The following is a 16,103-nucleotide window of genomic DNA, read 5'->3' as shown; positions in this document are numbered from 1 at the left end:
ACTTATGATGTTTATACATATATTATACATATATATATATATATATATATACACATATATGTCTCTGTAAAGCTATGCCATAGTATATATAATACATTTCTTTTCTATATACACATGTATGTACGTGGAATCAAATACACGGCTTCGGTTTCAGGAAAAACAAGAAACACCTTTTATTTATGTGTGGGTTTAATGCTGCCAAAACCCCCAGCTCACTTAGTTACCTTGCCTTCAGTAGTATCCCCTGGCTGAGAGGAGTAGCCACTCATTTCAGTGATATGAGGAGACTTTCTAGACAGGTTTGGTAGTTTGTGTGTATGTGGTGGGGGTTCAAGACTCAGGAGGATTAATGTTTGACTGTTCCTCAGCTATCAAATATCACCTGGTAACCCGTGTCTTTTGCACATGGCTCTGACATCTAATTACATCTTTCCCCTGCTTTTCTCCCCAGCAGAAGGAGCTTATTACACATTCACTTCAAAGCCAATTCTCCCTCCGTCCTTCCTTCTTCCTGTCCTGTCTTTGTTTTCTTTCTGCCATCTTTTAAGATCCTAGGGTCAATGGCCCAAAAGGCATGAATTCATTAGTGAGAGACCAACGTTTTTGGTAGTGATGTCACATGAAAGACTAACTTTTTCTTAATACATTGTGGTATGGGGGACAATACCACCTTTGTAATAAAAGAAAATCCAATATAATGAATTACCAAAATGTAAATAGCAGGGTGAATAATCTCTGTAATAGTATATGATGTGCTGCTTAGCAGGACTGGAATTCTTTACTGCAAAGGAGAGAGGGAGGGGGAGAACCTCTTTCAGCCAATGGCCTTTGAGAGGCTGGATGGACCAGGTTGGGCATGACTTTGGGTACCAAAAACCCTGCGGGAGACCCAGCTCGGTTTCTTTCCCTTGCTGGCCACACCTAGATGTTGGATTCTGTTCCTGTTTTCTCATTGTGATCCGTGAGTTACCTTTCAATAAAGAACACTTTAGTATACGCTATTCGGAGGTAGTGTGGGATCATTTGATTCGCACCCCACATCTGACACGTTCACCCTCGTGTGTGTGAGAGAGTGTTTGCACGCACGTGAGCATGTGTGTGTTCTCCCTCCAGCCCTCTCATCCTCCTTTCACCTAAGCCATGTTGTTGCTGTTTTTTCAAGACAGGGTTTCTCTGTGTAACAGTCCTAGCTGTCTTGGAACTAGCTCTTGTAGACCAGGCTGGCCTTGAACTCACAGAGACCCACCTGCTTCTGCCTCTGCCTCCGGACTGTTGGGATTAAGGGCGTGCACCACCCCTGCCCAGCTACAAGTCATGGTTTTTGCATTAACCCTTGGCAGTATATTAATTATTTCAGCTCACATCTAAAGCTGTCTTTTGTGTGTGTTCATCTCCAAGGGAAAGAAACAAGGCCTCTCTTTCTTTCACATTCTCCTGTTTTCATCCTAAAAGCAAAGCTGCCTATCACCTACATTTGGGGAGAAAGCATCTTTATTGGACTGCAAAGAACATTAAGAGAAAATGAAAATTTGTCCCCTCCACAATCTACCCAGGGTTCTAGGTTTTAGTTACTACTATGCTCTCCTTTAGAAAGAAGCACAACTTCTCTTGGTACCAGCAAACAGGGGTACCACTTTTTTCCTGTTTACACTGTGTTTTGTTCAAGAATGGAGGTCGCTACAGCGTGACTGGAATGAGTTTGAAGGGTGACGGGTGATGAAGAGATCGGGTTTGTGAGAGGCTTTTCCACTGTGTGGCGGCCGCATTCCCAGAATCCAATCACTTACCCTCCATCCTTGGAACACAGCTCTCCAGAGGGTTCTTTTCCTTGGAGCCTTCCTTCCTGTACCTCGTACAGTCAGCAGGTCCTCCAAAGCCACGGTTGCACCTTTTGCATCCCCACAGAGCGCCATGTTTTCACAAATTAAAACGTAGCATCTGTGTCTCTGTGTGTGTCTGTGTGGGCACACCTGCAAATTAATCTCCGTTTGGAAGAGAGGGGGATTGTTTTTAAAGAAAAGGAAAAAGAAACTGGAGAGTTTTGCATTTTTTTTGGTGTTTTTTTTCTTTTTGTATTTATGCAGAGCATTTTAGGGTTTCAGTCTCAACAAAACACTAGTAAAACAAAGAATCTAGTAAAATATTTGTGCATGTACTGCTAAACAATTCTAGCAATTTTATTAAGCAATACCTTTATTATTTTTTTAATATTCTTAACAGACTGGAACAAAACATTTTATTCAAAACAAAATATGCATACTGTACGCATGTCGCAGGGCTAAGCATGATGCAGAGGGTAGAATCTGAACGAAAACAGGTGCCCCGGGGTGTTTAATAGCTCTAAAGTTAACAACTAAATTTTGTTCACTAAGAGGACCTTGTCTATGGATTTCCTTCGTCTCTCAGCCACACAGCAAACTTACCCGAAGTGCACTTCCCAAGTGTAGTTAGAGAATAGGAAGGAATGTGAAGTGTCTTTTTAAAATTATTTGTTTTGTTTGTTTGTTTTGTAAAAACAGCCCTTATTGACTTTTCCTTCCACTGGCCCTACTGTAAACCCATACAAGCCTTTTTAGAAAGCAAATTCATATACACTCAGCAGGTGAAATGTTCCCACAAAGGAAAAAGAAATACAAACAGTGATTGGACTTATTTTTCTCAGCCGCCTAGAGCTTGCTGGAGTGAGGACGCTTCGCACGGTAGTAAAAATGGCTGATCGGTTGATTGTTTTCAAAAGGAGAGTTTCCTCTGTGATAATGCAGCGCTGTATACATTTTATACCTGGAGGAAACTGGAACCCTATGCAGGGCGATACTGGGATAAAATGGTACATATTCTGTATACTAGATCCCTTCCACCACGATAAAGGAGGAACAGAAGTCTGGATTTGTGTTCTTGGTCTCTGCTCCCATCAGTTGGAGGCAAGCGCCCTGTGTTCAAGGAGGGGCTGCTTGCTGGCCGTGAGCCGTGGGCCGTGAACCACCGACCGCTCCTGTCTGCTCCACCAGGAAGAAAGAACTGGGGATGGGCACGGGAGCGACTCGGTTCACGGGAGCGTGTTTCACTCTGTTAGTGTTATTTTATTTTTTCCCCCACATAAAACCTGTGAGCTGCCTGACTCTCTGAATGCACTGTTGGATCATCCAGAGGGACCCTAGGCCCTGGCTCCCTCTGCTAGGGCTTGTGCGAGACACACACCCACCATGCGAGACACAGACAGAAGCAAGCGGATGTTGTCTGCTTGGGGACAGAAGGCGAGGGCCAGCAGGGCCTGCAGGGCGTGGCGTCCATGGGTTGGAAGGAGGCTTAGGGAATTTTTTTATTTTTTGTTTTCTTTTTTTGTCTTTTTTTTGTTGATTTTTAATTCTTTTTTGTTGTTTTTTTTTTATTTGTTTTTGTTTTATGTTTTTTGTTTTTGTTTTTTATTTTTTTGCTACACCGTGAGGTTATAGCGGTCATTCCTCTATTAGAAACTGACAGGACGCAGACAGAAGTATCTGATGGACACACAATGACTAGAAATAGATAGATAGACAGTGGAGAGACTTAAGTTCACCCACAAAGAAATCCTGCAGTAACAAGTGCAGAGAAATGAAATAAAATCAAATAAACGGAAAATAAATTCAAATCGAACCGAAAGAAAAGAAAGAAGAAAAAGAAATAACAACAACAACAACAAAATAAAAACCTCCAAACGTTAAAACACAGTGTATAAAATGGTGTGAGAAACTGAGTCACTGGCAGCCTCTTCGTCGGTAAAAAGCTGCAGCTGTGTCCTTGTTGGGAATCGGGCCCATCTTGTTGAATGTTACCCACAGGTCTTGCGGCAAGTCCGAGGGTAAAGCACCCGGGTGGGTTCAGTTCCCCGGGCAGCAGCGGGTGCACATCCCGGGTGGGTCACCAATGCTCTGTGCACAAAAGTGTGCACCTGTCCAGCCCTGCGCCTTGCGCCGTGAGCTCGCACCCGGTGCGTGCCCCTACTGCGCTCAGTCCTCCCGGGTGGAGTTGTCCTCGAGCGTGGGGAGGCCTCCCAGGCCCAGCCCGGTGGAGTTCTGCGCTGCGGAGGCCGTGAGCACGGTGTGAAGGAGGATGAGGACGAGAACACACAGCTTGAGCCGGGCAGGGCACAGTCTCGTGGCCGAGGACACTGTGAGCGACCTCCTGGCACAGGAGTCTCTTCTCTTCACGGTCCCTTTGGGTGGGGGTGCAGATTGCTCCTCGTTCCTGATGTCACAGCATTCGGGTTCATCATTGGTTAGGAAGGTTTCGTAGAGCCCTGGGGGAGGAAGAGCAGAGAGGTTAGAGGCCAAGGATGTGGAGGAACGGAGGGGTGGGGGGAATGCAGGGGACAGTCTCATCCCAGGTGTCCTTCAGCCTTCAGGATTGTCCTCCCAAAGTGTGGTGAAGTGTACTTTGGGGTTCCCGCGTGGGAACAGGGTGTGCTGGGTGTTGGCAACATTCTCAGATTGACTATCAGAGCTTCTGGTTCCAGGTGGAACCACCTCAGCCACCATTCAACCCTTATCAGGAAGGCAGTCACTAACCTAATCCATGCACCAACACCAACAAGCCCTGCTGAGTGAAAAGGCTAATGGGTCAGATGCCAAGCCCTAAAAGACCTGTTTGCCCAGTTTCCCTCCGTGGACCTCATCCTGTTTGTGACCCTAAGAGACTAAGGGCATCTCCGCATCTAACCGGAAGCAGGTCCCCATTGGCTACACCGTGGATGACTCCAAGTCTTGTTGCTTTAGTAAGTTGGTGTGGACCCCCGCACTCAGAAGTTTCTGGCTCTCCCTCTAGTATTTCCATCTATCCTGCAACCTGCAACTTCTAACCAACTGCTTTGCTCTCCCCCGCTTCTTTTTTCTTCTAGCTGAGTTCTGATCCTTCCTCTGAAAACACACATTGCAATTTAATCCGCATTTTTGAAAATCTTAGACAAGAGAGGTGTCGCAGAATTGACTTTTTTTTTTTTTCACATAAAGTGCTTAGCTCGGTGACTAACAAATATATTGATAATTTTGGCTAATGTTAATCCTAGTGATTAGTCACGGTGTTTCACCGTTTCACCACAGCATTGCGCCCACCTCGTGGAATCCAAGGCATTTTCCTCACGGCTCTCCCAGCTCCATGCCTGGCAGACTCGGGAGCACTCGGTGTGAGCCAGGCTGCCCTCCCTTCCACTGATTTCCTCCATCTCATTTATCCCTCCAGAGGGGACGAGAGGAAATTCCTCGCTTGAGGTCACAGTGGCCATGGCTTACTCTTCAACACGGCCTTTCCCCGCCCCCTTTCAATCACAGTTGCTCAATTTCATGTCAACTTCCACACCCAGCTATCAACCTAAGAGCACGGACTGAACGTCTGTACCTTTACTTCCCCACTTTATATCAGAATACCTCAACAAAGTAACAAAGTTAATGAGCACTGGTTGTATAGGAAACTGTATATAGCACATCTATTCGTTTAACAACAAAGATGCTTTTCAATAGATTAGGCTTCAATACGTGTATAGTGATGCTTACAATAGGGCATTTCTTCTTAGGCATTCAAAGGTAAACTTCACCTTCGCCTAGGAAGAATATGGAAAAAAAAACTGAATTAATGAGATCTGCAGCTCCGACATTTTTATCGTATAATTTCTTTCTTATATCTCAGTGATAGACCAGTCACTTACTGAAGTATACACGGACTGTACCAGATTCAACAATGAAAAGAGGTTATAAAGAGCAACACAAACAAGCCCCCTAAGATGGTTTGACCAGCACTTTAAAACACCAACCATTGAAACATTCTTCCCAATAAGAAAATAAGAAGTTCTCCCTATGTTACTCAGAAGTTGGGTTCTGATGTAAGCTAAAGCCATTATAGACAAAACAGCACAGTTAATGTGGGCCCATAAGCCCTTGTTTGGGATTTCCATACCTCTACTTTCTCTTTTGCCCTCTATCTTGACAATATCCCTGGGAGCCACGTAAACCTTAAAGTTCCAATCACTCCATCGGGCATTTTAGTGAAGGAGAACAGAATTCCTTAAGGAGACGTTCCAAGTGCTTGCTTCTCAAGGGCAACATTGGACATCTTCCAGACCCAGGAAAGGAGTTGCGGACCCAAGCCTTTGCTCCTACAGCTCTCTGCTTTCCCCAGAGCTATCTCTTTATGACCAGCCCTGCAGATTAGCTCTACACACACAGATTCATCTAAAGCAGATGTGCATGGGCCATCCTGGGAAAGACAATGGATGTCCACTGATGGCTCCCACACTTGTGACTTAACCACCACTTGGACAATTGAGAGGCATTCTTTTGTTGTTCGTTTGAGAAGAAAATATATGTGTTAGTAACACATTTAATGAACAAATGCATTAATATTAACACAAGAGTAGGAATTGTGTGTTTTTATGGGGGATCAAGCAGCACTTCAATTTATGTATGTGTTGTACCAGGCTCAGATTAGGTCATTTGTCATTCTTTTATGGAAAATATTTCCAACCTGTTCTTCTAGCTTGTTGTTAGTTGGTAGCCACCGCACTATACAGTTCCATACCAGGATATATTCCCATTTGCAGTTTGGCACCCACTTATCATTTATCCTCCACCTGCACTGGGTGAGCACCGTTCTGCTCACCATGCCGACTCTGAGCCGCACAGGAGCAACAATGCCTGTCTCCGGCACCAGGCTGATTTCAAAGAACATGATCATGTCTGCTTCTATCCACACTGCTGGAATGGCAGGATTTCCTTCCTTGCTTATGGGATGGTGCCCATGTGCACATCTATTCATACACATATTCAAATGTCTCACTCACATTCTCTAGCGAGTCCCTGTTGTTTCTTGGCTGCTGTGAAGAGTGTTCCATCTCATCACAGATGTCTGACTGTGATTGATGGCACTTTGGTTGACAGAACTTTCTGATTTCCAAATACTATTCTTAGGGACTGAGGGGGTTTGTTGTTTCATAAGATGCATGCTCAGCTTTATGAGGCTTTAAGTTTGAGCCCTAACAATCATCTCCAAAAGAACATAAACCTTATTATATGATTATCTTAGATATTATCTCAGCACAAGAAGGCCAGATATCTAGATGAAATCTTTATCCTCCATTATCTCTGACACCTACCATTTGAGATACTTGCATCTAGAAAGTTCAATTTTTGAATAGTTATAAAGACTTCAAAATAGTGGCTGAAAGTTCCAATTGTAAAAGCCTAGAAAGTACTATAAAGAGAAACAATGTGAAATTAAATCTGACTCTACCCCCACTACCATCATCACCATCATTACACCATAATCATAATTATCATATCATCATATCATAATCATCATTAAGACATCATCATCACATCATCACATTATTATCGTGACATCATCATCATAATTATCATATCAGCATCACATCAGCATCACAGCTTAATCATCATCACATGGCTATCATGATATCATCACCATGACATCATCATCATTAAATTATCATAATCACTCTCAGTATCACATCATCATATCACCCATCATCATATCATCATCAAGACATCTTCATCACATCATAATCATCATCAAGACATTATCATCATATCATCACATAGTTATTATGACATCATCAAATTATAATAATCACTATCATCACATTATCATTATATCCTCATCATCACATCACCACCATCATGTCATTATTATCATCACATCATTAATTCGTCATTATCACATTGTCATCATCATCACATCATCATAATTGTGACATCATCACCATATCATCATTGTCATAATCATCACATTATCATCACATCAGTACAACATCATTATGTCATCATCACTACGTTATTATCAATATCATCATCATAAAGGGGGAAAAGATACTACTGAACAATTTACATTTTAATGAGGGTAGAAACACACATAGAATGAATATAATTTGTAGATTTCATTTATAAAGCACTTGAATGAGCTCATGCTTTACATTTTCCTTCTGCATTTGATTTGATAGTGTTTCATATTTTGCATGTTTATTACAAGTAGGAGTAGACAGAGTATGTCTGATAATATGTAGCACAATGGTCATGGGTGTCTACAGGGAAACAGCTTTTGCTTGACAGGGCTGTCGTACAGGTGAGCTCACAGTGGGTGGGACTCAGGTAGGCTCACAGCCGTGGGACCTCCACAGTGTGAAACCACTCTAGATCCCAGCACAGGGGGAGGTGAGGCTGGTGCAGTTCCAGCCCATCTAAGGAGGATTGGCAACTGAGAGTTGCTGGCCTCAGTAGAGCAGCCTGTGAGAGGCTGCCCCTGCTCCCGTGGATGGCCCCATATCCATGCCCGCACTGGTCTCTATCCAAGCTCACTGGGTTTAAAAAAAAACAGCACACAGGAAGTGAGTGAGTCAGGAGTATGGGGCAAACAAAAGGGGAGGTAATTGGAGTGAATTTAATAAAATTCTATCAAATCAAAATACATTATATTCATGTAGGAAATTCTCAAACAATAAAAATTTAAAAAGAACAAAATGGCTAATGTGGTGGAATTTCTAAACTTTATGAATATAATTTCTTAAAAGTATATTTCCGTCTTATTTTTTTGATGATTGGTGCATAGTGGTGGTTTCTGTTGTTGCGATATTTCCATTTAAATTGGCCTATGTTGTAGAAAGTTTTTATTTATGGGATTCAAACTCTAAATTTATCCACATTGTTTCCTTGCTGTTACTGTGTTGTTTCTGTTCTTCTGTCTTGTCCTTGGTGAGACTTGAAGTGCTTCCTTAATTTTCATTGTGTTATTAAAGATGAACTCTAGCCCTTACTGTGTGTTATTCTTTTCATAATGCAGTAATTTCCGATTTGTGTTGTTTTAATATGTTTGATATATTTTAAGAAATACACTTGTCATTCATTCAAACTTCTATTTGTATTAAGTACAAGGGTTTTTCCTGATGAAGTCCGGTCTTCACATGTGTGTCTTGTGTCTTGTCACTGAACCCCTTTATCAAGTGTTAGCATGATCACATGATCTACAGTCATGACTAGCATCTGTTTAGGTAAACTTTTGCCTGGTCAGAAAACTATCATCTGAGGAATATGTAGCTTATAAATGATCCTGATTAGTTTTCTCTATATATTTTATGTATGCGTATATACTTATAAATATTGTAATATGTTGGTCCTCTATGTATTTTTATGTCTTGTGAGCAGCTACAAAAATTCATCCACATTTATGTTTCCCGGGATATTCACTACCAACCAAGAAGACCAGTACTCCGACCATACAACTGTGTTACCTTTGTTGAGGTTTTTGCCTTATGATCCTTCCCGTGGCTTTGAATCCACTTTGTTTTCTGTCAATGTTTCCTCTAAAACCCTTAGCACATGTGCCTTTTGTCTTATTTTACTTTCTATTCTCTCTCCGCACTTTTCTCTATTTTGTGCTCCATACCTCAGAGTTTCACACTGGCGGAAGAACTTTGATCCCTTTCTGTTTGCCAGCTCTGTAGTACTTTCTGCTCTCCTCACCATGCGACACGACTTCTAAGCATTTTAATATTTTAATCACCATTCTCTCTTCCATAACTTACTGTGTGAGCATACTGAAAGATACATTTTTCATAGCTTTAGAAGTGCATGCTGTTATTATTTTACCAGACCTTTGCTGCTAAGTGTTGGATTAAGGAGCACAATAACTGATGGGCTGACCAGGGTTCCTCTACTGAGACACTGTCTGACCGTGCAGCCCAGCCTGGCCTGGATGCCAAGGTTCTCGGACAGGTGAGCGTGACTACACCAACCTATGTTTCAAATCTATTCATTTCCCATTATCAACATTTTATGAACACCCTTTGGGTAATTTTAATGGCATTCACACATCACTTATATGCCATGATTTCTGCTTAGTTCTCGATGTAGAGATGACTTGGATGAACTCAACATCAGCAGCAGTGTTGCAGGCACAGACACAGTCAGACCCCATCTGTGAGTTCTCCTGGCAGAAGCCCTGGGCTCTTCTGCAGTCTTCACTTCAAATCCACTGGACTATCTCATCTGCCCTTTTTTCTTCCACTTGTTATTTTAAAGCGTCTCAGTTTTAAGAATGAACCACTTTCCAGACTTCATTACTTCTATGAATACAGCACATCTTTAAGTTTTTAATTTAGATTCAGTAGAATTTAGAGACAGATAAAGGTAAAATGTTGGCTCTAACTCATTAGTTTGAGCCAGGAGTCACACTAACATTTAAAAGCAATGACATACTCTTTACTAAGACAAGTTTTTTGGCCATTATGAAAATCCTAACTTAATGTTTCAGAAAATGGCTTTGGAAACTGGTATTTTGACACTAATATTTCATGTTTACTACTATAGTCACCTGCATGAATGTCACCAGTTTCTTTTAAGCTGCTGAAGTATTAAAATTGTAAGTTTTTCTTACAAAAAGTAAGAACTAAAATCTATAGAGAACTTGCTAGTTTTCAGGGGCCATTTTATAAGTGAGAAAGAAAACAGTATAACACGGGTTTCATGGTCACTGTATTGACCATGTGAAAAAAATGTTAGATTTTGAAAGTTTAAATGTTTATCATTTTTAATCATGTCTTTATAAGCAAGGTCAAACTTTAATAAAGAAGTTATGCACTGAAAGTGGGCAGATCCAGGGGAGGGAGACAAGGGCAGGTGAATCAGCTTTATAATGCTGAAAAATAAAAGTGGTATCAGCACACACAGCTGGGTTAGTAAGGTTGGCTTTTCCCTAATTGGCTACCGTTCCCTTCCACCTTAGCACTCTGAGCACACAGCAAGGTAAAAGTGTCTGCAAAGGAGAAGTAGGGATATCTTCAATGAGAGAAGGGACGGAGGCAAACTTGGATAGTTGAACTCTTTGAATCAGAAAATACCTGGGCATAGCCCGCTAGCAAAAGGAAATGCAAGACAGCCAGACTTTCGGGCTAGCAGCCTCCTCGACACCCAGGTTTTCCACCAGCCACAGATGGGAATATTTGGAGACTACTTCACCTGTATTGAAAGTGTACAAACATTTTCCCAAATATTGTTCCCCCAAACAATACAGTGGACTTTACATCAGACTAGGTACGATAACTCTTTGAAGATGACATCAGTAGAGGGTGGGAGAAGCATAGGATACATGGGATGGTTGGTCCCTTGAGTTCCACACAGGCTTGAGCAGCCGCAGACGGTGGGAGTCCTGGGTCTAATCTCTGTATGGAATGAGACTGAACTTTGATCAGAAAGAAATGGGACACCCCCTCTTAAGAAAGTCCCACACGGACCGCTTGCCCCAAGGCTACGGAGAGCCGAGTGTTCGCCACACATTAGATTATCTACAGATTGCTTCTAAATGTAAATGGTACCCAACAAAATTAAAATCAAAGATCCACATTAGGAAGCCAGAAATGTTATACAGAGATTTCACTCATTCATTAAGACCATAGCTAAGTTCAAGAATAAACTGGGCATTGAAACATCACCTTGAAGCTAAGCAGAGAACTCTCAGGTTTTCCAGCATTTTACCAGAACAAAAAGACAGAATGCAGCCAGAGAGGTATAGTCTAAACAGAAACCCGTGTGTGCTGCTAAATATCATGTTTCACATTTTCATTTTCCCCAGAGTCGTCACGCCGATGCTTTTTAATTATGAAAAACGTATCTGAGAAAACAGAAAAAACATATTGGACTGAGAGAATGTATACCCACCAAATACATCATTTATTTCTTCGACCCACCCATAATGAGTCTTTGATGGACTGCCCAGGACTGCTTGATGGTGTGGGATCGTTGTGTTCAGGAAAACTACAAAGGTTCCTGAAGAAGTGAGCGTGTGTACTAAACCTTGGAGTCACGTGGGTCACCTGGAAGGGCTCCTATCCTTCCCTGCTCTGCTAAGTGACCCTCTACTCCATGACCAGAGACCCCTAGCAGAGACAGTGACAGTCACGGAGGAAGGGAAGAAAAATGTCGTTTCCTTTCTCTTCCGCGGTTATGGCAGAAGATTCTTGCAGAATGTTGCTTTCCTCTCAGGCTGCCTTGCACCCACGCATTCCAGGAGGACTGGAAGATCTTGGATTTTTCTGAAGATGTTCCCGCGTCTTCTTGCTGCGGGTTCTGGACCCTGAGGCGCATAGTCACATCGTCCATTACTCAAAAAGGAAGCGAGCACCCTTTGCGAGAGCATTGCCTGTTGCGTTCTGTTTCTATTTATTCTCTTTCATTTTCTCTGGCAAATGGCACGTATCACATATTGTAAATCAGTTTGGCCCACAGTGCTTTTTAAACTGGAATTTCCCCAACGCTAGGACTCTGCGAAGGAAATATTCTTGAAAACAGGAAACTGTAGAAAGAATCGCGCAGCTGCTGTGGCTCAAACAGGGAGCTGTGATGGAAGAGACAGCTTCGCTGATGCTTTGATCCATCCCCGTACTTACTGCACAGGCAACATTTCCTGCCTTGTTTGCTGAAAGAAAACCAGACTCTCCGCATAACCACAGAACACACCCCAGGTCTGTACACATGCAGTCACACACTGACACACGGTCATTGTTCCATGACATTCAGATATGTTGTAAATAGGCTTGGGTTTCAGATATTTGCTTTATTGAGTAAGAGAAATTATTTTCATCTCATCTCTTTCAGCTTTTGAAATGTTAAACGTTTAAAATAAACAGTTGAGATTTTAAGAAACCAATGCTAAAACTCAAGTCGGTTAGACCCTAACTTAGAAAAATTATCCCACTTGGGATCTATTAAAATAAAATACATTATAATAGTTTATAGGCTAAGCCAAAAAGAAAAAAAATCAGAGTCAATACGTCAGTACCTGTCAGGTCTAATGCTGCGGCACAATAACAGGACACTAGCCTAGGGTGTGTAAAGTCCTGGGCTTGCTCCCAGTGCCGCCAAAACCAAAGAAGAAATTAGAGCAAATATAGAATTTAACCAAAACAACAATAACAAAACCAAACTCTAGAATAATTAGCTGCCCTTTTCAAATTTGAGTTGATTTGGCTCCCAGTAGTTTTTTTCCCACTTATTTATTTATTTAGATGTAGATGAGGTGGTTTTGTTTTTATTTGTTTTTTTGCCTGCTGTACATCTATGATAACATATGTGTTCCTGGAGCCCTCCTAAGCCAGGAAAGGGCATTGGATCTCCCCTGAAATGGAGTTATTGACAGGCTGTGAGCCATCACGTGGATGTTGAACTCTGATGTGGGACTCCCCTCTGTGTGCTGTGATTGCCACTAATGAACAAAGAAGCTGCCTTGGCCTGTTGTTAGGGGAGAACTTAGGTAGGCGGGGAGGACTGGACTGAATGCTGGGAGAAAGAAGAGAGGAATCAGGGATGCCATGAATCTGCCACTGGAGATAGACATGCTGAAATTTTGCTGGTAGGCCACGAACGACCTCGTGGTGATATACAGATTAATAGAAATAGGTTAAATTGATATGTAAGAGTTAGCCAATAAGAAGATAGAGCTAATGGGCCAAGCAGTGATTTAATTAATACAGTTTTCTGTGTGATTATTTCGGTTCTGGGTGGCCCAGACGAACAAGCGGTTCCTTGCAACAGAACACAGGTCCTCTGGAAGAGCAGCCAGTGCTCTTAGCTGATGAGCCATCTCTCATCGGTCTGACATAGTTTTAACACTTATGGTGGTGCTTTCGAGTGAAAATGTCATAAGATAAGACAGTATTTCCAGAGAAGAGTCAAAAAATCTTTGGAAATGTTGCATATTTGCAAGAAACAAGGGGGGCTTGCCGTGATGGAGGGCTGATTTCTCGGAAAAGGTTCTTACTCAAGTATCCTTCCCTGGAAACTAAAGTTGCTGTCTGAGTCACACGTTCTCCACTGAGGGGCTGGGGACATTTATTTCAGATTCTAGCAGGCCAGTAGCCACCTGGAACATCTCAGTTGGAATACTAATTCTCAGCCCCTCTCAGCTGGAGTACTAATTCTCAGCCCCTCTCAGCTGGAATACTAATTCTCAGCCCCTCTCAGCGACTGTGCAAGGAGAGTAATGGCACCAATGATGTTCTGCATCCACAGACATCCTACATCACCTTCCTGCTTTGTGCCCAGCTACTTCCTCTAAGGCCTTGTCTGGGAGAACACTGAGGACACAGCACCTACAAGGTTGTAGCATAAAGGAGTTGGAAAACGCTCACCAACTGGCCAAGGGCCGAAATTAAAGTGATAGTTCAATATCAGGAAATCATTATTCTTAAAAATTACTATCCACTATCCCTTTACAAGTCTTAATTGAGTTTCAGATTATCTGGCCTTTCAAACAACAAATCAAACCCTTCCCGAAATAGCTTCAATAATTGTCTTTCTCCAGAATGCTCCCCAGCAAATGCAAACAAACATCAAAAACCCCTGGAAATTCTGGAAGTTCTATAAAACTGGTAAATGTTGCCTAGGTGATGATGGAGACAGGGAGAGAGAGGGGTGGGCACAGGGCAGGAGAGAAATGCTTATTCTTTGAATTAAGAACCAGACATTAAGCCAGGCATGGTGTCACTCGTCTGTAACACCAGCACTAAGAGGCTGAGGCAGGAGCACTCCCAACAGTTTAAAAGTGCTACATAGTGAGTCCCTGTGTAAGGAAAAGTATAGGTGTGTGTGTATGTGTACAGAATTAGGCATCAAGAGATAATGTGAAAAATAAAAAGCAACATGTAAAACACTCATATTTGAGAAACTGAAACATGTGAAGGGTTGGAAATGTTTCTTCATGACTGAGCGATGTAGTTATAAGCTCAAGTCCACGTGGGAGGAAGCTGCTTGTGAAGTGGGGGGGATTTGTCGGCTTTCTGAGATCCTGGGAGTAGCCATCAAGGAGTGGAAGATTTTTATGCTTTCGTCCTTCTCCAATTCATGGAATTTATGTTAAGTAGATAAAGAAATGCCTTGATATAAGTAGGCACACATATTCACCAAAGCATTTACATACAGTGAGAAAAGAGAGTGAAAAGTCTACAATGAATAAAAAAATGTGTGCTGTGCCTATGTCTGAAGCACTTCTACACACGCATTAAATTCTGCTTTCGAATCACATTCAGAGATTCAGATGTGACCCATAGTGACGTGTGTTAACGACACATGGGTAGAAAAGACACTCTTCCTTTTGGTGGTTGTCCTAGATGGTTTTATTTCAAGTTGTTGACACAAGCTAGAATCACTTGAAAAGACAATTGAGAAAATGCCTTTCTTGCCTGTAGGGCATTTTCTTAATTAGTGATTAATGGGGGGAGGGCCTGGCCCATTGTGGGTAATGTTATCCTTGGGCTGGTTCTCCTGGGTGTTATAAGAAAGCAGGGTAAGCAAGTCGTGAGGAGCAAATAACGAGGCAGCACTCCTCCAATGGCCTCTGATTCCCGCCTCCAGTTTCCTGCCCTGTTTTAGTTCCTGTCCTGACTGCCTTCTATCATGTACTAAGATGTGGAAGTGTAGCCAAATAAACATTTTCCTCTCTTTCTTTTGGTCATGGTGTTTCATTACACCAATAGAAACCCTAACTAGAACCTGGGCTAGAAAAGCCACTGAGTGTTGAAAGTTCAGTAAGCTGTTCTGTAGGAGCTTTGAAGAATTGAACGTTGAGATCAGTGTGGATGATGGTAGCCTGGTTTGAGAAGTTTCAGAGGGAAACAAAGACTCTACCAGGCCATTTGTGTGAAGAATCTGTGGTGTCAGGTCAGGTGGATCTGAAGCATCAGCTGTGATTAACAAGAGACCAGAACCATTAAGGAAAACCTCTGTTTTTCTTGGAAAATGAATGCTGGTAAGCCAGACCTGAAGAATCAACTGTGGTAAAAAAAAGATCAGCATCACTGAGGTGAAATCTAGAAAGTGTTTCCTGAAGGTCAGCACACAGAAGACATGTTCCAGAAGCAACCAAGCTGTCGCACAATGGTAACAATCTTTGATAGTGTAAGAACCACAAGAATGCTGCTGGTTTTAAGGTATGAAGGGGTCATGGAGAGAAGCTGAGCCTTGGCACTGTGGGGAAAGGCTGGGGTCTCAGAAGAGAGTCCAGGAGAGACTAAGCTGAAATGTCAGTGAGGTTGCAGCAAGGAACCCAGGCATCTTTAGAGCTGCCCAGTTATGGTG

At 42.4% G+C, this 16,103-nt stretch overlaps 1 protein-coding gene across 2 annotated transcripts in view; it reads right to left on the bottom strand.

Annotated features, from left to right (window-relative positions):
* Window positions 1-1,555: 1,555 nt before the first annotated feature.
* Nalf1 (NALCN channel auxiliary factor 1) overlaps window positions 1,556-16,103 on the bottom strand; it is a 458,551-nt gene continuing 444,003 nt past the window's right edge. The window contains exons 3-4 of one of the 2 annotated variants that reach the window (XM_041673781.1): window positions 5,526-5,572; window positions 4,138-4,276 (exon numbers count right to left, since the gene is read on the bottom strand). In XM_041673781.1, coding sequence (XP_041529715.1) covers window positions 5,550-5,572 — 23 coding nt within the window. In that variant the 3' untranslated portion in view covers window positions 4,138-4,276; window positions 5,526-5,549. Of the gene's footprint in view, window positions 4,277-5,525; window positions 5,573-16,103 lie in introns of both variants that reach the window. The other variant, XM_041673780.1, reaches the window with a different exon arrangement.

Source organism: Microtus oregoni, unplaced genomic scaffold, assembly GCF_018167655.1.
Source record: "Microtus oregoni isolate MIOR12 unplaced genomic scaffold, Mior012 000024F_ref0000369, whole genome shotgun sequence".
NCBI classification, from domain to species: Eukaryota; Metazoa; Chordata; class Mammalia; order Rodentia; family Cricetidae; genus Microtus; species Microtus oregoni.
This window is presented reverse-complemented; position numbering and strand designations above follow the sequence as displayed.